Source organism: Neolamprologus multifasciatus, chromosome 7 (assembly GCF_963576455.1).
Source record: "Neolamprologus multifasciatus chromosome 7, fNeoMul1.2, whole genome shotgun sequence".
In the NCBI taxonomy this organism is placed as follows: domain Eukaryota; kingdom Metazoa; phylum Chordata; class Actinopteri; order Cichliformes; family Cichlidae; genus Neolamprologus; species Neolamprologus multifasciatus.
In genome coordinates this window covers 23,222,310-23,245,694 of record NC_140445.1, presented here as the reverse complement: position 1 = coordinate 23,245,694, position 23,385 = coordinate 23,222,310, and the positions used below count along the sequence as shown (strand labels likewise).

At 39.6% G+C, this 23,385-nt stretch overlaps 1 protein-coding gene across 2 annotated transcripts; it reads right to left on the bottom strand.

The window, feature by feature from the left end:
• Positions 1–8,660: 8,660 nt before the first annotated feature.
• Positions 8,661–17,858, bottom strand: tbx3a (T-box transcription factor 3a). Of its 2 annotated transcripts, none has more exons than XM_085168268.1 (7): positions 16,720–17,858; positions 15,277–15,559; positions 14,748–14,894; positions 13,681–13,757; positions 13,228–13,385; positions 12,033–12,676; positions 8,661–11,077 (listed from the first exon to the last, which is right to left on the bottom strand). In XM_085168268.1, the coding sequence occupies exons 1-7, from the start codon at positions 17,109–17,111 to the stop codon at positions 10,631–10,633; spliced, it is 2,148 nt and encodes a 715-aa protein (XP_085024394.1). In that variant the 5' UTR covers positions 17,112–17,858; the 3' UTR covers positions 8,661–10,630. The 2 variants fall into 2 exon arrangements, with proteins under 2 accessions (XP_085024394.1, XP_085024395.1); XM_085168269.1 differs by having other exon boundaries at positions 15,292–15,559.
• Between the last annotated feature and the right edge of the window lie 5,527 nt (positions 17,859–23,385).

Here is a 23,385-nt window from a genome sequence, read left to right as displayed (position 1 = left end):
CTGTTGGCATCTGCGACCCTGAGCCTGCTCCCCCAGCATGCAACAGCATAGAGGATCGCACTGGCCACAACAGACTCGTAGAAAATCCTGAGCATTTTCTGGCATAAGCACGCATAAGGAAGGTGAGAACAAAAAAAAATCTATGCCACTGTTGCACACGCAGTTTCTGGGTGTATGACAAGTGTTCGCAAAGACGTAACAGGTGCTAGAAGAAGTTTTGCTCATTGAGTTTTTATATTAAATTCCACACTCAGCATCAAGATCTGTGTTACCTTCTTACAGAATGAAGCTGAAGCAAAAGTCTGTGTGCATCTCTACCAACAGGCTTGTGATGTCCAACCTTTCTGTCAAGGATCACTGGTGATGAGTGTTGTGTTTACAACTCTATCCAAGAGACCGAAAAGCTGACTTTACAGTGGAAGAGCCTCTATAGTCTCCAAGACCTTAGAAGATGGGTCAGGTCAGGAGTGTTACCAGGAGCATTGCTCTTGTTTTGTTTTGTTTGGCATTCACAGAGTTTGTGCAAAGTGAATGCACTCCCAAAGGACAGACTGTCAACACTAAGTAATGCCTTTAGACATCCGATGGTGGCTCCTACCAACTTTATTTTGCAGTTTTGGGTCCAGGCAACTTTACCTTCTTCATTAAAGGGAAATTCAAGTTGAAGAATTGCTATTTTAACATGTGGAAGAGATTAAGCATGCATTGCAAATGCTCACAAAACAGAACTTCCAGGGAATGTTCCAAGTGTGGGAGGAGCACTGGGAGCTGTGTATTTGTGCAAAGAGGGAGACTACATCAAATGAGCGGCCAAATTTAAATCCACTGTGGTTTTTGCTTTTTATGTGTGCAGGCACATAGATTTTAAAATATTACCAAAAATAAAGAACAGTGCCACTATAGGTGTGGTGTCTCAGTCTTGTAAAAGATGACACACATCCTGGCAAAAATAAAATACAAATGAACCCATGTGTCAAAAAATACTGATACTGAAACGCTGATATGACAGAAACACGTTTAAAAAAAAGATAACTAGGATAAAATGATAAATTAAAAAAAAGAAATTAATCTTTTAAATTAAGGAAAAAAATTACTTTGTAAACACTCATACAGCACACATAAACACTGAACTCTGCAAATGATAAGAAGTGGGAATAGCTTATCACAGACTATAAAAGATCAACTATTAAATAACAGTTCAGTCTGCAAACACCCTCAGAATGATGGTTGTGGGAATGTGACAGTGCACTCTAGTGGCTTAGTACCTGAAATACAAGCAGAGGGCAAAGTGAAATGAAGGTGATACAGTGCCACGAATGTGACAACAAGAAATTTGGGTTAATGAATTGGACTGATAAAATATTCATTATTAATATTGCATTTACAACTGTAATCGTGACAGCCGGTGTCATCTAACCCCAACGAAGCAGGGATCCGATTTTAACTTCTGATTTTAAACCAGAGTTGTTTGATGCCAGACCCTAATTAAACATTCACCACAGTATTGTAACACCCTGAAAGTGTTTGTGATTTATGTCTAGTTTACCTGTGACACATTTCTGGCTACCAGTATGCTCAGATCATGCCATGATCAGTTTCTAATGATGAATATGTGTTTACAATCAAGAATCATTGCAGGGAGTTGTGCTGGGTTTTCTTGTTTTTGTTCAGTGTGCGGGCCCTCAAACAGCATTGAGGAAATATTTTCCTGTGATGTGTGTTTCAGTGATACGCCCTGAGGCAACTGCACAGGCAAAAAAAGAATGCAGAATGAGGCAACTGTGGGTTAGACTATCACTTCATTTCAAAGCGCTACAAGATCATACAATAAAATATACAGACCAGCCCAGCACACTAGTCACGCATGGTTTTCTTTAAGCCTTTGCACACTCAGTAAGAATTAAAATACCAAGTCTCACCTTTAATTAGAGTTGGCCTAAATCAGGGGTGTCAAACTCCCGTTAGAGATGTGGTCCAAGTCAATAAAACAGTTGCTCAATAACCTAAAGGAAACTTCTTTGGTCATTTACGAAACAGATGATGAACAGCTCATGATTGCTTAAGAAATTGGAATGCTCTTTAAACAGTGTGCATGTATATGTACATGTATGTTACAATTTTCACATCACAGCAAAGCTGCAAAAGCCAAAAGATAAAGAAAGAAAGAAAAGAGAAGGACAGAATAAAAGTACAAGTACTTGTGATTCAAACAGCTCTTCAAGATCTAAAAATGCTGACCTTTACATACATTGCCACCCCTGTGTAGTAACACTGGAGTCCTCAAACGAGGAATGGGAGTCTATTTGATTGAAAAATGTAATATTACAGACTTCTCTGTTAATATGACAATTTGAAAAACCACCCAGAGAGCTGGACTGGACCTTAGAGTTGGCCCCCAAGCCATATGTTTGACAACATCCTTTTTAAGTGTGTGTGGGTTATAACTCTCTTAGCACAGGGGAAATGTCAATAGTTGCTGACTGGCCAAAAATTGGGTTTATTTAAAGAAAAACTAGAAACTGACAAATGAGGTAGTCCTGTACATGACCAAAAAATCCATCAAAGATAACTGTGGTTTATTTATAGCTTGGGTATATGTGGTTTCAAATAGAACTGACACACTGCTGTTTACTGATGTTGGGAACAAACAAAATGAATGGAGAGATGTGTGGGAGGCAGCCTGTGTGTTCAAATTAGCTACATTCATCAAAGCCTGACAGAGACAAAGCCAAACATGTTTGTAGAGTGAAGACGGGGAACATCCCAAGATCCTAAAAAAAGAAAGAAGAACAGATGAAACAGTAAAGTGCAGAAAATGAATCTTTGGCTATGTGTAGCTGTAAAGCACTTCACCTTGTTTCTAGAGTAAAGAGAGTTGGGTGGTTTCAGCAGCGTTCAGATGCAAGCGATCACTGGTGTTACTACTCAGAATCAATGTGGTTGCTTTAAGAAGATGTGCATGTCTTCTCTGTCACAGCCTTCATCTTATAGATAGATGATGGGTAAAAATATGAAAGAGCCACAAATCTCCAAAAAGGAGAACCTGGAAATGTGATATCAATTTACAAAGATGGAGTGAAAAAAGCTGCTGTCACGCAGCCACCAACATTCAACACAAATGAAGTGCATGTGTGTTTGTGTGTATGTTTCTGTGTGGGTGGATAGCTGCGTTACTCACAAGAAGGTCATCACATGTAAAATCACATGCAAATGTGTATTTGTTTAAATGCTATACTCTGTATATTTACTCTGTATACGTGGGATTCAGGCTTGTGCATATACTGTGACTCCACTCCTGTATTTACTAGTGTGTGTTTCTGTGTGTCTGTGCGTGTGGTGAACCTTCTTTTTAATCTGCCAGCCAGTGGTTGTGTATGAAGTGCTGCTGACGGTGGAGACTATTAGGTCTGTGAAAGGAGAGTTTTCTGTCTTCTCCTGTTCCCCACAGCTCATTTAAACTTCCATCTCACGGTGGAGATTAAACGTCTTCTCTTAGAAGGAGGGATTCTGTGGCGAGATTTTGGCTCCATTTAAGAAACTCAAATGAGTGAAAAGCATGTAAAGAACCCATTTAGTAAAAGACAAGAGAGCGGCAGTGGGTTTGCATGTGCAAACAATGTATCATGCCTCACACGACATACAGTACCACACATGTGGCCTGGTTTTCCTATTGATTTGGAAATCTACTTTTAGGGTTTGCAGATGTCATGTACACATACCACAGGGTAAAAAAGTTTGTCTTATATGTTATTAATTAAAAGAAAAAAAGTTTGTAATTTTTCATATTTCTACATAAAACATCATAGGAAAAGACCGGGTAAAACCAGTTAAAGAAATCAAACTATTTAGCAATTTACTTGTGAACACTGAATTCATTTGAAGGTAGAAATAATTGTCATTTAATGCATGATATTAATATCAGGTATGAGTGAGTGCTCTAAAGAACAGAAATCTTGTTTAAAGTCTAAACTTCACAACACACTGAGCGAGTCTGGTATTTATTTCTATTGGAAAGGTTTACAAACCTTTTCCTGCATCTGTAAATCTTTTAATGCTCAACAATTAATTTATGTTCATTAGAAACAGTTGATAAAAAATAATTTTCTGGATTTTCCAAACTTAAAATTTGGAAATTAAGCCAGAATAAAGAATGGTGTAGTTTCTTCTTAATTTAATAACATGCACACATTATACTTTGGAATGTTTATATGCATCCTTACATTTATCTTTAAGGAATCAGCTTTAAAATGATACACAAATACAGTAGATCGAAAGACAATGTATTAATGTTAAGTTGAATACTTAAAAATAATTAAGTTATTAAGATGTTTCGAATCACTTAGGATCCAACGGGAGGAACCATTATTATGATTAATATTTAGTTATTTAGTCCTTTGCATGAACACTACATTTGAATGTGATGATAACATGGGCATAATTATTAACTGATATTCCATGATAAGTTGTTCACTTCAAATGTTGACTTAATCAAAGTATTATGTTGCGTTAAGGCAAGCATTATATACTTGTAATGTGACAAATGAGGATTTGTCTACAACTGGTTTAATCTATTTTCTATACTTACTTACAGGCTTGTATTTTAGTAATTGAACATTTCTGATAATTTGATGGCTTATGTAAAAACTTTTTGCTACTTTAAGTAAACAAAAACTGAATAACTATTTCATCGAAAGTTTTTTTAAAAATTCTTTATAGCTTCACAAAATCCCACAAAAGCCAGGAAAATCTTATCTATGTGCCTTTATAGTGAAAGGTAAACATACTGAATCTCAGTGACATGGCATACCTACTGGTATTATCAGAGAAAAGGAAGTTGCCTTGCACATTGTGTAATATGATCTGACCAGATTCAACTGCAGATTCTTGCACTATCATGTTCTTGAGCGAGCCATGACACACCTCCACAGCCCCGGGGTAACACATTGTGATGGAGTAGACAGCAATAGACATGGAGAATTTCACTGACTGACAGGTAGGCATGTTAGAAAGCTGCAAAAGTCTCAGATCAATGCAACTTTATCCTCAGAGGTGAGATTTTGAGCAACACCTTCTCACAACAAAAGTCCAGGGCACTCCTCCCGGGCTTGTTCCATTAAAACAAGCAATCACGCAGCTAGGTCTCAGTCTTTCATCCCACAACCGCTCTGGAACGTTTCAGTATCGTCTTCTTTTCAATATTTGTTTAAGCCTGACACGCAGTGTTATTATTTTTTCCTTCAGGCAACAACTTACATAAAGATCATCTAGAATACTTTCTATTCATCAGTTATACCAAATGTATTTGTCCACATTTTCTGTGACACCATAAACGGCATGCATCTACAGATTCAGTTGACCGCCATGCAAATTAAATGACTGCAACTGTTCCAATTTTGCACAAAAAAACAAAACAAAAAACGTGTGTTATGAAATAGATAAAAAATACTTTGCAACTCATTTTCTTCTTCTCTTGATAGCTGGACTAGAAACAGTAAAGACAGAAAATAGAATATGGGTGTGACATGCAGTAAAGGCCAAACCCTTCAAGAGTCAAACCACTGAAGGTATTTTCCTTCCCTGCATCTAACCACTGATTGCCCACAATGGTTTTTGCTCTTTCTTTCCATCTATTTTAAAATAATGTGTCCAATCTCAGTTGCCCCTTTGTCTTAAGCTATCTATAGAAATAAATTATTTGTACCTCTCTATGTAAACCAATACAGTGAACACAGGAGAAATATATTTCTATTCCTCGAGAACAAGATTGTGAGCAAAATATGTTTAAGTGAAATTCACACTCCAGGTCTGTTTTGCATGTTTTGCCAGAAATTGAGCAGGAGACTGCAGGTTGAGAATAGTGTGTCACTGTATTTGATAACTTAAAATACTAAAGTGCTACAAGTAATTCTTGAAAAACGGCATTATCTGAAATTAAAAGAAAAAAGAAACACCATTTAATAATTTTGTTTGTATCAAAACTGTAACTGCAGTAACGTTCCTTGGACACTAGAGTGCAGTGCCACCACATGAAAAAAAGGGGAAGTGGACATGAAAAATAAACTTATTTAGGAAAATTTAAAAGAAGAAATATACGTTTTTTTTGTTATTTTTACATGAGAGGAAAACAGATTTTTCCTTTTCGTGGCAATGCAAGTTGCTAAGTTTAAACATTTTCCCCAATTCACTCATACCATTTGAGGTGCTTCAAGAATGAGGAGGGTGTAGATCCACTAACATCATGTTCATTAATGTTGAAGCGACGAACAACCAAAGTGTATCAAATGTAACTGAGTTGTATAGTACATCAAATATATGTACTATTTTGGGATTCAAACTACAATAATACTCTTTCGTGTTTGCCAAAATAAATAGAAAGGAAGCTTCTGTCCACCATTGATTTTTTTTCCATTGCCATTCATAAGTCAAACCTTTGGGTTATTATCTCAATATTTTTACTTAATAACTCAAAATTTCAAGTTATTTTCTGAGAAGTTTATTTTTTGTGGTGGAAACAAGTTTCCATAGAAGCACAGTTGTGAACACGATTTTTATCATTTCAAAAATTACTATTTGCACAAAATATTCAGGTGGTACTTGACTGCACCAACTTGCAATTAGATTAGTTGTGATGTTTCTTTTTCTTTTTACAATTTCCCTTTGCATGTATACTCAAAGTCATACACATATTGCACATATACTCATAAATACATGTAGAACTGTGAAACGGCAAGAATCTAGTCTCGAGAGAAAGGTGTAACTCAAAGCAAGCCACTATTTCTCTGTTTCTGAGTGTGTGTGGAGAACAATGCGTTATCAACAGACTCCTAGGCTTTTAAAAGAAGACCAAAATTACAACAGCAGATATAAAACCTTTATGATGCAAATAACATCCAACAATGAAAGAGTTAAAAGCTACCTTTTCTTGAATAACTCCACGTAGGCCACAAGTTAGACTACAGTGTGACTGGGCCACTTACTGCTGAAAAAATATATGCAGATTTAAAGATTCAGTTTGCAGTTTGCTCTTCCATAAGTGTGGATTGTGTTCAGTTATAAACCTTTACAGTCAAAATGCAGATTAATATACTGGTTATAGTGCTAATTATTACAAATGATTACAGTGATATTGTGAATACTGAGTCCTTGGACATGATGTGAAAGATTTGATCAACTGTACTATATGATAAAAAATATTTTTCATGAAATGTTATATAAAAAAGCAAAGAGTTTAGCATTTCCATTTCTATTTTTTTGTATTCATTTCGAATTGTATACACAAACATACCTATTCTGCAAATTCAAAGATCAAGCTGAAATTCATTCTCTGAATTATTATTGTTGTAATTCAGCTTAAGCATGTTTTTTCGTTTAAGTGTGGTTCAAATATTTCTTTGGCAGGGGACACTGAAGGTTTTCAAGTGACTCGTGATTTCCTGCCACTAGATGGCATAACTGGCTCGTACATAAAAGCGACCTGTTGCGCCACTTCACTAAAGGCAACTCTAGGAAACTTCTAATACTTCTAATACCGTCTTCTAATACCAAACTGTTATAAGTTCAGGCTATAATATAGGCCTTTGAGCAAACCGGTACAAACTAAATAAATACATAAAAATAAGGGAACATTTAAATCATACATCATATCGCGATGAATGAAATATTAGAAAATAGTGCTATTAACAGCCAAATTCAGTAATAACAAAATGACTTTACAAAGGTTAATGTAAACGAAAATCATCAACCCTTTGAGGGCTTTATTTCAGAAAGAGATGCATAAATAGAGTGTTTCCTAAATATTTTTTTATTTCTGCACTTTATTTAAAAAAAACAAAAACCCCTGTCTGTCTGTCTGTCTCTTTATATATATATATATATATATATATATATATATATATATATATATATATATATATATATATATATATATATATATATATATATATCGGGTATAAGTAGCCAGGTATAGTAGTTTACATGCGGTACTTTTGTTACTGTCACTGTTTATTGTTCATCATCATGCACTGTTATATTGTTATATTGTTATATTGTTATATGTCCCTTACAGTATCTGTGGTCGTTCACGTGGGTTGGGGCTATCAAACGCACAGCTTTTATTTCAGTGTGTTTGTGTGCTACTTTTGTTGTATTAAACAAAGTCATTACACACTCCTTTATTAGCTATTAAATGTCACAAATTATTGAAATTACAGTAGCTGTATGTTCAAGTCAAACAATCGTTATCACTTTATCACTGGCCCCTCAGAGAGCTCTCACCCAAGATTTGTCATTTGGCCTAGCGTGCAGTTAATAAACCTGTGCTGTAGCCGCTTGGGGGCGTCGTATCTCGGTACTATTACAGACGCATTGTCGCCTTCCGTGCAATAAAATGGCAGATATGCCCATCGAAGGCGCCAGGTGAGCAATAAGACAAGCCAATTGAGACAGTTTGTATGATGTCTACACCTATTCACTAGCGCCAGGTTTGCTACATATTAACCAGACAATATACAAATATCGTGTCGCTGATAAACTCTCGACACGAAGAGCAATATAGAGGGTAATCAAGGGATGTCGTAGTCTTAGTCTCTGTCCGAAAGTAACACACCTTCACCACGCTGCCTCACCAGCAGTGTCAGTTTCATGTGGCTCTTCTAATGCTGTTCTTTTCTTTTCTTTTACTAAACCGAAACCAAATTGCGGACCTGTTTGGCCAAAATGAACTTTTTCAAGATATTAAATCCAAACATTGCTGGCCTGAAAACCCCCAAATTCTCATAGCTTGTAAAATTATTTCAAGATTTTCTTTTAAACTGCACCACATTTCTTTCAGATTTCCACAAAAAGATTAATTCATAGTACATTTGTAAAACTCTAGCTTGCATTTGACGTCAAGTGAGACCCATAAAAACGGCGCTGAATTACACCGTGAGGCCTCTTATCCAGGTAGCCATCCCAGGTTCTGACTTATCTTAATTTGACTTTTTGAACACAGCCCAGAGAGACTTCACTCACCTTCACAGAGTAATCAAAAACATGGTGGCAGAAAGTTTTGGGACTGTATCGTACAATCCCAGCCTTCTACAGGCCGGCGTGCGGATTTAATTGCGAATTGTAGTTTAAAATAGTTCTCCGCTGTATTGGATAAAACGAGAAAAAAAGAAGAAAGAAAAGAAAAGAAAAGAAAGGCATTTCGACATTTTATTGAAACTTTCAAGAACACGATGTCGATGTTGTAAACTAGACATAACTCCAATACAACATAACCCATTGACAACTTAAGAAACACAAAAAGAAACCTTCATTTTTTTCGAGTATGCGGCACTTTTAAGATCAGACTCACAAAGTATGTTAATAACAGAAAGATTGTCCACTTTTTTCACACTTCAACAGCACTTTTTTTCTTTTAAAAACCCTTCTCCAAAAATAATATATACGTTTTTTTTCAAGCCATTGGTGCAGTGCGTTGTCGTTTTTTCATTCGTCTTAAACAGTAGGACTTCACACACGAGGACAGGTGAAAATACAATGGCACATGAGTGTGAATAACTAGCTCAGTGGATATTTGGGAAGGGGGTAAATTCCATATTTTAAATGGGGTATAAATGCAGATGGCAACAAAAAAGGATAATAGTCCACAAACTATCTTTACACAGGTATATCGACAATAAATTAAGAACAGATCCCTAAAAACAAACTACTCAGTTGTATTTACAAGCAATAACAATATGAAATAATTACATAAATATTTTATATATTCCTATTTACAGCGATGATCAATACCACCTTTCATTTTCATTTCTTTTTTTTTTCTTTTATATTTACTTTAAATTCCTGCTTCCCTTTGCCTGCATGCCTGGGTCACACACTTGTCTCGGAGCACCAGTCATTTTAGAATCGGCCTAATCTCATTAAAAAAAACGCATGAAGAAAAACTATTTTTTTCTTTTCTTTCTGTCTTTCTTTCTTTCTTTCTTTCTTTTTTTTACAGTTCATAACGTAATTGAAAAGAAAATTAAATGAATACGTGATAATTATATTCAAATGGAATATTTTCCCACAATTTTTCGTTTAACTTTTTTTTAGTGTTGAAATGACATTCGGTTTCTTTTAGAGGGCATGCAACGTTTTCAATGAATTAAGAGCGTACAACAAAATACAGCAGTCTTTCAAAGGTAGGTCAAACGGTAGTGAATGCAGATAAGTCAAATCAAATCAGAGTGCATATTGAAAAAAAAAAAACACTTCACCCCCCATGTGTGTACAATAACGTTAGGAGACAGGACACAGCAGCAACTTCTCCCAAAATCTGTAAGTCACACCCATGCCAGCGATTCAGTTTCAATACTTGTACGGTATTCATATGACAGGATACGAGTGATGTTTAATTTAACAAAAAAAGAAGAGCAAGAGAAAGAAATATACAGATCAGGTGATTATTAAACAAAGTGCATTTCAGAAACGAAAAAGGTCCAACAGTTCACGGTTTGAGCTTTTCTTTAAAAAACAACCAACCCCTGCATTAGTCTACGAGGGTCAGTGATGTCATCACCTTCAACTTGTCGATGTGTTTCTCTTTTCAAGACAACAAAACACCCCATAAGAAGCAGATTTGAAAACAAACAAAAAAATCCTAGGGGGACCCGCTCCGTGGCCTGTCTTGGTTTGAGTCGAGTCCACTGACCAGGCGCTGAATGCTCTGAAGCTCGTTGGCCGCGTCTTTCTCCGTGCAAGTCTTTGGGGACATGGAGACCGATCCGGAGGATATTGTGGACGAATGACTGGTAACTTCCGATGTGGAATCCAGGGTGACAGCGGACACTGGGCTCGCTGGTACGATGCCTTCCCCTTTCAGCTCGGCCCCGCCGCTGGCCATGGGGGGCATGGCCGTGGTGAGCAGCGTGCTGTCCGGTACCGTCATCGGGAGAGAGTAGGGGCTGTACCTGAGTCGGGGACGGACTGCGTTCAGGAAAGGGTGTCGGTGCACCGTGGAGGAGGCAGCAGACGAGGCTGCCGCGGCTGCTGCCATGTACGTGTACGGATAAGGGAATAAATTGCCAAAGGGAGACATGGCAATGCCCTGCGGGTAAATGGGAGAAACTGAGAGTGAGCCACATATCACACCGCTGATCACACCATTCAAACACTTCTAACAGAGTAAAACAACACGTGAGCCTCCCAAAAAAGAGGGGGAAAAGCAAGAGAAATGCATTTGAGTTATGATTTTCCCAAAATTTAAAAGCTTCATTTCATCACACTTCATCGAATCTGCTTGGAGATTTTACGTTCACTGATACAGAGCGAGGATTTGACTTGTAAAGATCGTAGTAGCTCCCATGCATTACAAACTATTCAGCCGGAAAGCTTTACGATCCACTCTAAAAACACATTTTGCACTTGTTTAAGAATTAAGAAAAATCGGGTTCTCTGATGCTTCCGCTAAAGAAACCATAAGGCTTGCTTTGACAATAAATAGGGGAAAATAGACACTTTGTTGTCTATTAAAACATAATGATCTTTCCTTATTTGAGTCATACGGTTTTTATTACTCACCATTGTGGCTCTAAAATACTAAAATTATAATAATAATAATGACCTTTTATGAAAACAAAACTAGCAGAAGAAATGTTAAAAAGCTTTTTGTAAGGTTGCCTCAAATCCAGCCTTTTTTAACCAGACATAGTTACTCCAGAATCAACAGCAAGAGTCCAAAGTGAAATCTAGTAAAACCATGCCCACGACACCGTGCTCAGTCAAAATACAGCTGCATGACTTCACTTCGAATATTAGCCCATTCGGCCTTAAAACAAAATAAACAACCCCCCGCAAGAACAATACAGTCGTACACTTAAACGCGCACACACGCACAACCACACACACACTTTCTCAAATCGTGTTCACGCTAACTTATGAGCATTAAATGCATAGTATTATCTCACACGATATTAAATCTGGGCCTAGCTGTGTTGAAATGCCAATCACGTGTTTGCGCAAAGCTGGCGGTAGGCCCACAGGCCAGAGAAAACGGGTTTTACCTGTGATGCCAAGACGTGTTGCTGCAGATGAAAGGGCAGACCTGGCGCCCCCGTCAAGCTTTGCGGAGGTGATGCCATACTAGCTGTGTCCATGGTGCTCACCCCTCCCGTGGACACGGCTGTCAATAGTGGTCCCATGCCTGCGGCCATGTTTGAGAATGCGCCCCCCATGTTGAACTGACTGGGGTGCAAGAGAAACGGATGCGCGCTCCCTAGGTGATTAAAAAACTGTTGTCCTGTTAGGCCTGTAGGAAATCCAAAATTATGCAGGTGACTGTGACCTATGTGCGCGCTGTCAGTCTGAACGGTCAAAGGCATGAAACTGTCCTTGCTTATTGACCTACATTCGTCCGTTTTGGGATGGTCCTGGTTCGGGCTCTTGAGTTCTTCTCCAGAGCGGGTGGTACTGGAGATAACAGTGATGGGGCTCTGCCGTGAGTCTGCCTGGCTTTTCTCAGTCCTGGGACCGCTTTCGCGGATCCTACTAGTAGAGTCACTGTTGCTGAACGGATGCCCTTTAGCTGGACTCGCTTCGTGATCCTTCCCGTCCTCTGTGGTGGTGGAAATCTTGCTGGAGTCCGGACCATCTTTATTGTGTCCATCTTTGCTCTCGTCGTCGCTATCCTCATCGCTGTCGCAGAAGTCTGTAAGTAGGAGGAGTAGAATATCAGTTTCCCTTTCGCACATGGGTGAATCATGGCAATAATAATAACTCCTACTATCTGAGGTAGCCCGCTACAGCTGACCCTCAGAGGTCGAATAGAAAACAAACACGCAGGACATTTATTGCACAATAGGAATCCACACTATTAGGTTTATTTGAATTGCTTCCAATAATAGATGGCGGTGTGTTACACATTCTCACATGGGCTTTTTTTTGAGTATTTTAATGTATTTTTGCAAATTGCTCCTAAACAGCTGTAGCAGACACAACAGTATACCACCAACTATACTGAGGCTAATCCTTGTTTAATTGTTTATTGTTAATCTGAACGAGACGGTAATTGTAGAGACTTTCCCTATCAATTTTCCTCATGTAAATGATCAGCTATTCATTCATAGCTTGGCTTCGCAGATTTAATTGAACACATTACGTTCAGCTACCCTGAAAAAGTCTTGGCATAGTGGAAATTTTACGAGTTGACACATAACTTGTGATCAGAGCTGTGACTAGTGGTGGGGTCTGTCTGCCTACCTTTCAGGTGTGGGGGGCCCACTGTAGACACGGCAGGGGAGGAGGCCTGGCCGAAACACTTAAAAGAAGGCTGCTCTCCAGAGGAGTCGTCTGAAGCCCCGTTTTCCTTTTTCTGATGCTCCTCGTACGAACGCATGGATTGCAGGGCCAGCTGTTTCCTGCGCACAAGTAGCTAGGTTATTATAGGTGGTAGCCACAGTTCAGGTTAAAAAACATAACAAATAATGCAGAAGCTTAGTAAGATTATTTTAATTGAAAAAAGATTTATGCCTTTAGAATTAGCCTATAGATTTAGCATAATCTTGTGAAGAGTCCTACCCCCTGCGGTTAATGTGGAAGCTTAGACGTAGTTTTAATCCAGTAAGATCACTGTCTGTCTACATGTAGCCTAAATGCAGTAAGTGTTTTCTCCCTTTATTTTCACGTATATTCACGTTTTTCCCTCTAGCTTACCTCTTTTCCCTTCTCCCATTGCCCGTGTCACGGAATCCTTTAGCAAATGGATTATGGTCGATTTTCAGCTGCGTTATCTGAAATAATTGAAACTGTGTGTAAATAACAGTAAATATGAAAGGAAACATCCCTACAAGTCATTCAGTGCCGCTTTAAGCCAGTTATTGTTCCAACTTTACAAGACACAATGATCACTGGTCCCAAAGGCCAAAGATTTGTGGAACTTGTTTTTTTGCGGGTTTTAGAGGTAAAACACGCGATAAACAAAAAGACACAAAGAAAGCAGGAGTCCTCCTATTGGCACGTTTCCCCACGAGTGTGAAGTATGCAGCGTTGTTTGTGATTTTTGCAAAACTTTATTCACTCACCACTTCCCCTCCAGCTGGCAGTGATAGAACTGCAGATGGGAGGGCAGATGTGGTGCCAAGGGGTTTCCAGCTCTTGCAAAGAGCCACTGAGACGATTTTGATTTTATTGTATTTTAATTTATTCTTTTTCTTACAAAGAATAAAACGCTACCATGCACTACAGTCTGAAGCAATTTCCCTCATTCTCCCCTTTACGTTTCTTCGCCCCCCTGTACACACACTGTAGCTACACACACACACTGTAGCCACACACACACTGTAGCCACACACACACACACACACACACACACACACACACACACACACACACACACACACACACACACACAGCCTGCAAACACAAATGCAAAGACAGGGAGAACGAGAGCGGGTCTGGGTCTGAGCCAAATCCTTTCCACGTGATTAAATAAAAGAAAGATAACCTGCGCAACATTCCTCTGAATTATGACTTTCCTACCACAGACTGGTGAATGTGGCACTTAGTCGCAACCCCCCACCCCTCACTCGCCAAACCCTGACCCACGCTATGATACTCCAAGCTCCCAGCCTCAAACAAATATGACGTCTTTCATATTTTATGACAACAAAAAGGTGCAGAGCAGAAAGGAAAGCGCGTCTGGCACGGCTAGGGAGGCTACATTTGAGAAAAAAAAATCAGAATATAAGTTTAGCAGACCTCTGGGCAATAATTGCGCTTACCTTGTCATTTTGATAAGCGGTCACAGCAATGAAATCCGTTTCAGGAAAAACATAAGTCCTGAAGGTACTGTACGGGAGTTTGAGAATATCGTTGGCCCTCACAATGTGAAACCGGGGCTGATATTTGTGCATCGAGTTAAGAATGGTCTGCAACACACACACAGTCACAAACATGAGCAATTATAAAAGGCTCACAATACAAAGAGATTTGTTTATTCTGTGTTACTTTTTAGGATCGCTGTTTGTTAAAACACAAACTCTCTTCGTATTAAAATAGACAAATCGAGCCATATCTGCACCAAAACAAGTTTAAATATCAAGCTTAATATTTGCAATAAATAAAAAAAAAAAACCTCTTACAAAATATCTCAACATGACCACGTTTGTAATTTTTATTTTTGTAAACGGGTCTTTTAGGTGTTCATTTAAAAAACCAAACAAACTGTACTAAAATAAAACAATCAATTTTAAATCATGACGACATGTGTTTACTAAAGCGGTAAGTTGATAAATAGGGAAATTGACATACATTAGTTGAACTTACAAATCCATGCTTGTCAGAGATGTTATTTGTCAGCTTGAGCTTGTGAAAATTGACGACTTTTGACATCCACTGTTCACCAGTAGCCGGACTGTCCGGGTGAATGTACATCCTCTTTGGCATTTCGGGGTCGGCCTTTCCTGCCACCATCCAGCGGGAGTTATGAAATTTGTACCTGCAGTCGTCGGCTGCAACTATATCCATCAAGAGTATGTACTTTGCCTTCTTGTCCAGACCAGTGCACCTCACTTTGAACGGAGGGAACATCCGCCTGTGACAGAACAAAAATATATTATGAACACGAATGCGTTACAAAATAAATCACAGGGTAAAATATCCAACTATATTTTAAAAAACACGATGTTTTTTAGGTACACGTAAATAAACTAAGGTCTAGATTTTAAGAAGTGTATTACACCGCTATAATCTCAGTGTGACAGCCTGCTATTAATTAATGTAAGTATGTGTTGGGTAGACAAATATATTATGAGTATATACTCTCCAATAAATAAATGATGTCTTGATTCTTAATGTCACGAAAGGCCTACACACACACACACACACACACACACACACACACACACACACACACACACACACACACACACACACACACACACACACAAGATAAAATTAATTTAGTCCAAGTGAGCCACTTTAATAGAGTATTCTGACAACAGAAAGTTTAGATAAAAAGGGCAGTGGGTAAAAAATTATTATCAAGCCATATTTTATATCATAAGCTGTGTATAGATCTTTGAAGTGAAAACTAATGAAAGACAAGGTTTAATATTAATAATTCATGAGTTGCATGCATAATCCCTTTTATTTTAGGCGAGTGTATGCTGTTTTCCACCAATAAAGACGTCCTAGTAAAGTGTCTTTGCAGGCTGTGTGAACACGAAAATTCACACTGTAGCTACAGATGGTCTCTTTTTTATTTACCAAGCGAGAAATAGATATCAGAAATGGCCGATCTTTGCTGTTTTACTCTATAACTAAAAAATGCCGTTTCAGCGTTATATTTGTGGCATATTTAGACTGAAATGTCAACGTAACCAGTTGAACTTAGAGGAATGTAAAGGCTTTTTTTTATTTAATTTAATAACTGTACAGTACTCTCTGTATATAATAACCATTGTCCTTAATGTAAATATGTAAGAAAAATTGTGTATGTTTCTGTTCTGTGTCCTGTGTACTGTTTGTTTGTATATGTATTTTTGGCTGCTGTTACAACCAAATTTCCCCTTGTGGGACAATTAAAGGATTATTCTATACTTATTCTTCTAAAGTAATTGTAGTAATTGTAATGTATCTGTATGTGTGCAGGCTAATGACATAACATCCCACATTTTGATCACGCACAACAGGATTCTGCGTTGTTGTTGTTTTTTTTAAAATTATTTGAATAAACACACAAACATGTTTCACCTTCCGGATTTTGTGATCACCATCTCAGTGCCCTTCTTGTGGAAGAGTTCCCAAAGCTCCTTGGCTTCCAAGTGAACTTTTGGGTCGTCCTCCACCTCTTCCTCAGGCTCCAAAGTCTTCAGAGGCCTGAGGTGGGCGGCAGCAGCCTGATGTCCCAGCGAGGAGAAGTGGAGGCCGGTCTCCGCGGCTCCCATCAGCTGGTCCATGATCGGCTTTCCAAGGGCGCCCGGCAGAGAGAGGGAGCCGCTCGGAGGGAGAGCCAGGGCCGGGAAGAAGGGAGGCTGGTGACCCAGCATCGCACTCATGGCAAATTCCGGACCCCGGTGAGGTATAAACGGATGATATGCCATACTTGATCCCTGTATGACTGGATCTCTCATCAGGAAGTTCATCCAAGAGCAGGCAACAAACGTAGACGACTGGCTGGATGGAAAGCAATACTTCTTAGAACACTAAGGCTCGCGTATGACAGAGCCAAATGATGGCAAAATAAGAAACAAAAATCAAAACAAATCTGGAGTTGGAAAGCTTTTTGGAAATTCCTCCTTGAACTCGACGGGAACAAGCATCCACTATTTTTTCCCAAGTTGCCGGGAAATCTCTGCAGTCATTTGCCGAATCGTTGGTCAAAAGTCTGCAAAGTGAAATGTATAAGTGCTCTCCATTAATCTTCAAGAATGCTGCCAGGCCGATTTTCTTCGGAGGTTAACGCGCTTCGGACAACTTTCTGCGTTTTTCGGACATTAGTCGAATTAAACTGAGTGAGGTGAGTCACTTAATTGACTGCGGTGCATTCCTTCTCTTCTGCTGCTGTTTACAATATCGGCATTCCTGTTAAAATGGGTTCCCTCTTATTGGCTTCAGTCCTGCAGCGAAAGCGACGTGTTGAAATATTTCGATAGCGCCGAATAATCCCCCTGCCTTTACTCGCTCCGGACATGTACCCTCACACGCGCGCACACACTTTATTCCTCCTCTCCCTTTCACGCACACACACATTTCAGGGAAAGACGTGTGCAAAAGAAAGGAGTCCGCTGACGGCCAGCGAGAGAGAGAGAGAGAAAGAGAGGTGGTAAGGTCCCAGCTCCGTGATTTTCCTAGCGCCTCTGTGGCCCATAGGGCTTCATACTGTATGGATGTGTATGCAACAGAGAGTAGCAGCGCTCGGTTTGATTGGCTCTTTGACGCTTTCGGACCAATTGTGTGGCTGCGTGGGCGTGGTTTTAACAGGTCGGGTGGAGGGGACAGACTTCAGACTTATAAAAAGGTGTTTGGAAACTAAAAAGGGCTTTGCCGTGAAACACCACCCTGCCTCAGCCAGTGTTGTGTGAATATGTCAACATCGTTATAGAACTTGCGCTATTGGTCGGTGTGTGAGACCCAGCGAAAGGGAGAGAGCAGACAAGCCAAGCCGGGAGACCGGCTCGCTTTGTCGGCCGGTTGTTGTGTTGCGCTGCTGAATTCCTTCTCTGTCCCATTCCCCACCGTATCACCGCGTTTTCTTTTTTCTTTTTGGTTTGAATACCACGAAGACTGTCCTGCTGGGTTATAATCAGATTTATGTCATAATTTAATATAACAATTTAATTTTTTCACTTCGCAGTTTACAGATTCTGCGAGCACAGATTTATCAGCACCGGAAAACAGAGGAACATTTCCAGTAACGACCTCCTTTGAAATCAAAGTTCAGGAAAATATGACCGGGTTACGGATGAAGCGCTCTATTATAAGCTCCTGACAGTAATGTAACGTTAGGCGAATATTATGACACCTTTGAGGCTTTCGCTAACAGTTATTTTAACTTGAATTAGTTTATTAGGCTATTTATTTTATTTTGATTTTTAAAAATTTGAAAGCTCACGGGTGTAAGGTGTGTTCATTTTTTTTTTCATTTATTATCTTCCTAGATTATACTCCCTACAGTGAGGTCTTCACTTCCACTTTTCCTCATCAAGCCATATTTGGATTTGACTCGGTGTGAGAGAAGCGTGCTGTACATATAGTGTGGAAATACGTTATTTTGATGAGCCAGTGAATATAAATATTTTCATTTCGACTTGAAATGGGTTTTATTTAACAGCCAAGTTCATCTTTGCTGAGGCTCAACCCGTATCACAAGTTTGCGCACCAATACCCAGAGGAGCACAGTTCGGGGAGGATGTGCTCACTTGTGCTACTGCATTATCACTTCCCCAACAAAACGTCTATGTTTTGAATCATAGCCTACCAATCAATTCTCTTGTTAAATATAGCACACTTTCCCGGCACAACTGTCTCTGGGAAACAATTCCGTTATAGCCTGCCTCTGCAAAATGACAGTTGCTCACGCTGGATAACCAACTAGGTGTTATTGATAATGCACGGGTATTTTTTCTAAGCTATCTGAGCCAGTGTTGTTCCTGTTACACCCGTACAAGCTGTCATAACCTATTTTCCATAACCGCTATAGCTTAAGGTCCACAGTGCACTTCCATAACGGTAACATGCAGTATGCGCCTATTAACAATGCTGATATACTTATAAGATGCTTAAAAACGCCAATTAGAAGCAGCTCATTAGTCGGTGCAGTGACAGTTTTTTCTGCACAGCGTCGAAGTGAACCCAAGACAAAGCCACGCTAGTGCTCTCCAAAATGCAATTTAACCACTAATTCACAAGTAAACTAGAGTGCAGTGGCCAGTCAGCAGCCTTGGGCAAACATTGACCATCAATTCTCAGTCATTTGTCTGTCTCCATGGATCCATGCGGGGACCGCGTGGATCTGAGAGTCCTTGAGGGAATGAGCAAATTCTTACAAAAATCAACAGGGATGTAGTGAATTATGATGATTCTGCATGCACGATTCTGAATATTTTGACAACGTGGAAATGTGGCCTGTTTGTCGCACACTGGTTGTTAGAATTTGTAAAAGCTTGCACTGAATTGAAAACAAGCGCTTAGGGACTTATTCTGGGAGCCAGCAAAAACTGCTCGTGCTCGCAAGTATCAGTGTGAGACCACCGCGCGCATGTTGTGCAGGTTTTTGTTTATTGTCGGTCCTCTCATCATAAGTATTGTTAGGCGCTGTCTTAGAAACCTGCCCCTCTTGCCTGTGTAGATACTGTATACAAGTACGTAAACTGGAGTGCATGCATATATGCCCCCAGGAGATGTACTCGGATGTGGCGTATTTTCTCTGTTATTGATTTGCTATAGAAAACAAATGCGCCACTACTGATAAGCTCCAGCAACTTCTGACTGAATGGAGATCTTACAGAACACCTGGAGCTAAGTAGCTAAACAGTGCGTGCAATGTCCAGCATTAAGGTGCTGTTTTCTATATGAGAGCTTGCAGTCATCTCTTTGTGTAAGAGAGGTCAGGTCTGTGTCAATTACTGGGGCTTATTCTTCTTTAAACACTCGCCCCCATTAGCGGCACATTTCAATTTAGCGCAGGGTGTCATCAAATGGGAAGCAGTGTTGACACTGTGGCAGCCTTCCAGGCTATGTGGCCAAGCTGCCTTCATTAGCTAAGCAAGTAGGGAATGGTCAATACTTATAAACTTTTACAGGGTTAGGGCTCTCAGGGACTTCGGGAGGCTATAAAAAGGACTAAGCTGACACAACTGATTGATGAAGCCAACTTTGTCAGCGCTTCCCTTTTCTACAGAGATCATGCATATCAAAATCAGAAGGGGTAGTATATTTGACTGGACAGCCTCTAAAATTTCTCACTCCACGTGTGTGGGTGTGTGTGTGGTTTGCGTGATTTTAGGTAGCTTCGGGGATGGCTTGTGTTTTAAAGCTGTCATGCTGTACTGTCCACACAGTTTACGGAAATGATCCTTGAACGATGTGACTTAAGATTATTGGGAAAAAGGTAGAGAAGAAGAAGAGAAAACTACAACCACTCTGTGTTTTTATTACTTTATTTTATTTTTGTTTATATTCCTTTACAAGCCTTAAAATATTATCAGGGATGAAAAAACCTGCACTGATGTCATGGGTTATGAAGCTTTCATTGCTTAACTACACAGAGCAGCTACACTGTGTAGGTTCATTAAGCAAAGCTTCAAAGACATTCCTGGAATTGATCATGGAGCTGCAAGTGATGTAATGTATGCTGTCCTGTTTATTTGCAGATTGTTAATGATAAGCAAGGACAGACTTGGTGGCACCACTCCTGGATAGAGGAGATTGTCTGGTGAGAATCATCAGCCCTAACAGAACATGATAGGAAAAGGAAACATCACAAGATTGGTGTATCCAAGAAGTATAATGACCCCAAACTTCATTATGTACACCCCAACAAGAAGAGGGGGGGGGGGGGGGGGTGTCAATTAACAGCATAATGACTTTCTGAATACAAACCATTTACCTCAGACATTTAGGTGGGGCTAAAATTGATTAACCAAGACCATATTGCCTCCCAAAAAGAGTGCAGACTCTAACTTGCTCTAGCCAGAATAACACAAATGTTTTAGTCAATTGGCTGGAAGATTGATAAGCTCTTTACCTGTTGATGAAATGTCCATGTCAATCATTTTTTGTCAAGTCAACCCTTGCTCTCATCAATTCTTGCAAAGGCCAGTTATGGGTATTGATTGAATACTATTTTAGTTAATTAGAAGATGTGCCTATTGATGGCAAAGCATTGACTACAGGCTGACTAAGGAAAATGTTATTTTTGAAATTTGATCTTAGGGATTTATTTGCTGTTTTTGGTTAAGGTTGTTCATCAGCAGTGATGCAGGCTCATAACATTTACCTTATTACCACACAGTTAACGATGAAGCAGTTGGAAGATTGGGGGAGCATAAAGCTTTATATTCATAATTTAAACAGGGCATGCTTTAAAGACCTCTGGGGTGCAAAAAAAACAACAAAAAAAAAACCAAAGCAAAAAACCCAAACAAATCTGACACAAGGTATAAAAAACAAACTGATTAATTTATACATTTATTGATTACATGAAAGGAATGAAATCAGTGTCGCCAGTTTAGATATTGAGAAACTTTACATACAAACATTTCAGTATAATCGTGTTTAGATCAAGAAATCACAGGAGTTTGTGTTTTGTTTAAAATGGCTTGCGTTTTCCAAAGGAGCTCACAAAATAAGTTTGTGAAATGTTTCCTATTTACATAAACCAGGCCATGCCCATTATTCCTGTTGCTGCAGAAAAGAGTAAGAACTGACAGCTTCGTTTTGAAAGTGCAATGTACACAACGCTATTAGAACAAAACCAGTCCAGTGGCATGCATCACCTGTAGAGTATAATGCGGGGGATTTGTCTGCTCAACCCCATAAACAGCCGTCAGGCTTTCTCTGTAGCTACATGCTGTGTGATCAAGACACTCATGGCAAATGCCTCAGATGTGGACCATGTGTCAGAAGTCTTCAGCTTGCTTTACGTGCCACCACTCGCCAACGTGGGAGATAAGCATCTTTCCCGCTGTATCCTGAGCAATGGGAATTCTACTGGAACTAGTTTTGCATGCTAAAAAGCAAACAATAGTAAATGGAGAACAGAAAATTCCTCGGGTTATTTGTCATCAAGTTAGCACAGTATAAATATGCTCCTGCTCTGTTCATGAGATGTAACTGTTAGGGACGATTTTGGGTTTAAATCAAAAAGTATTTGGGTTTGGGCAGAACGGTGGCCAGGGAAGGCCCCAATGTTGGTATCTGCTGTCCATTTAGCTTCCCCACCATTGGCATCCACTCTCTGCTGCTTTGGGTTTATGGTCTCACAAAGTTATAAGGTTTTGCCATTGAGTGCAACCTCGAGACATGGTGCTTTTAAGAGCAGAGTGGTATAAAGCAGTGCATTCCTCAACCAAGGGAATCTTGGACTAAGGGGTTAGGGTGGCTTCTCTCTAGAGGTTAAGTGGGATAAGTGTGTGGCTCATGTCAACCCCACTACCCCCCAATAGTTTCTGGAAAATTTGCAATGGGGTCAGATTGGATTACTGTGTTTTTGTATTTACATGGAGACACAGGGCTTTGAAATGGAAAACCATAGGCGGAAAAGCAAGTGCCATGCAGTCTGGAAAGCTTGGTAAAAGAAACCAGCACTGATTTCCACTGACGGGATGGTTGAATACATGTCTTTTATGTCTTTCTGTCCCACAATCAGATATTTGCTTACCAAGAATGGTGATTGAGGTAACTGGATCAAGTGTAATACCAATGTTTAAAGTAAATCCATGGTAAGTACTGTGATAGACATTAAATAAGGAATAAGGAGGCTTCAGGCTCAGAGACAGACCACATCAAGGTAGTGAGTATGACTTAAAGGGAGCTGCTTAAATGCAGTAAAAAATTTGCAGCCCAGTTATGCTACATAAACAGCAGTGCACCCCATCCCTAAATGACCTTATAAAACTATCTTAGGTGCCACTACCCTCAAGGTAAGCCAGGTCTTCCTGGATTTGTACCTCAGGTGGTCTGTCATATTTCCTGTTGAACCTCGCTGCAACCTGCTGGGATAAGTTTTGTGAGTTATTTTGAGAAGGTTACTCCAGCCACTCCCTACAGGTGCTGTGTGTAGGCCTGAGCCTATAATCCAGCCTTTTCACTGCGGATTTCACTGCAGCTCATCCCATTAGTTTTTTGTTTTACTCAACAGAAGAGAGGCAGCAGCAAAAAGAAATAAAGCAGCACAGGCTTGTGTAACACGTACAG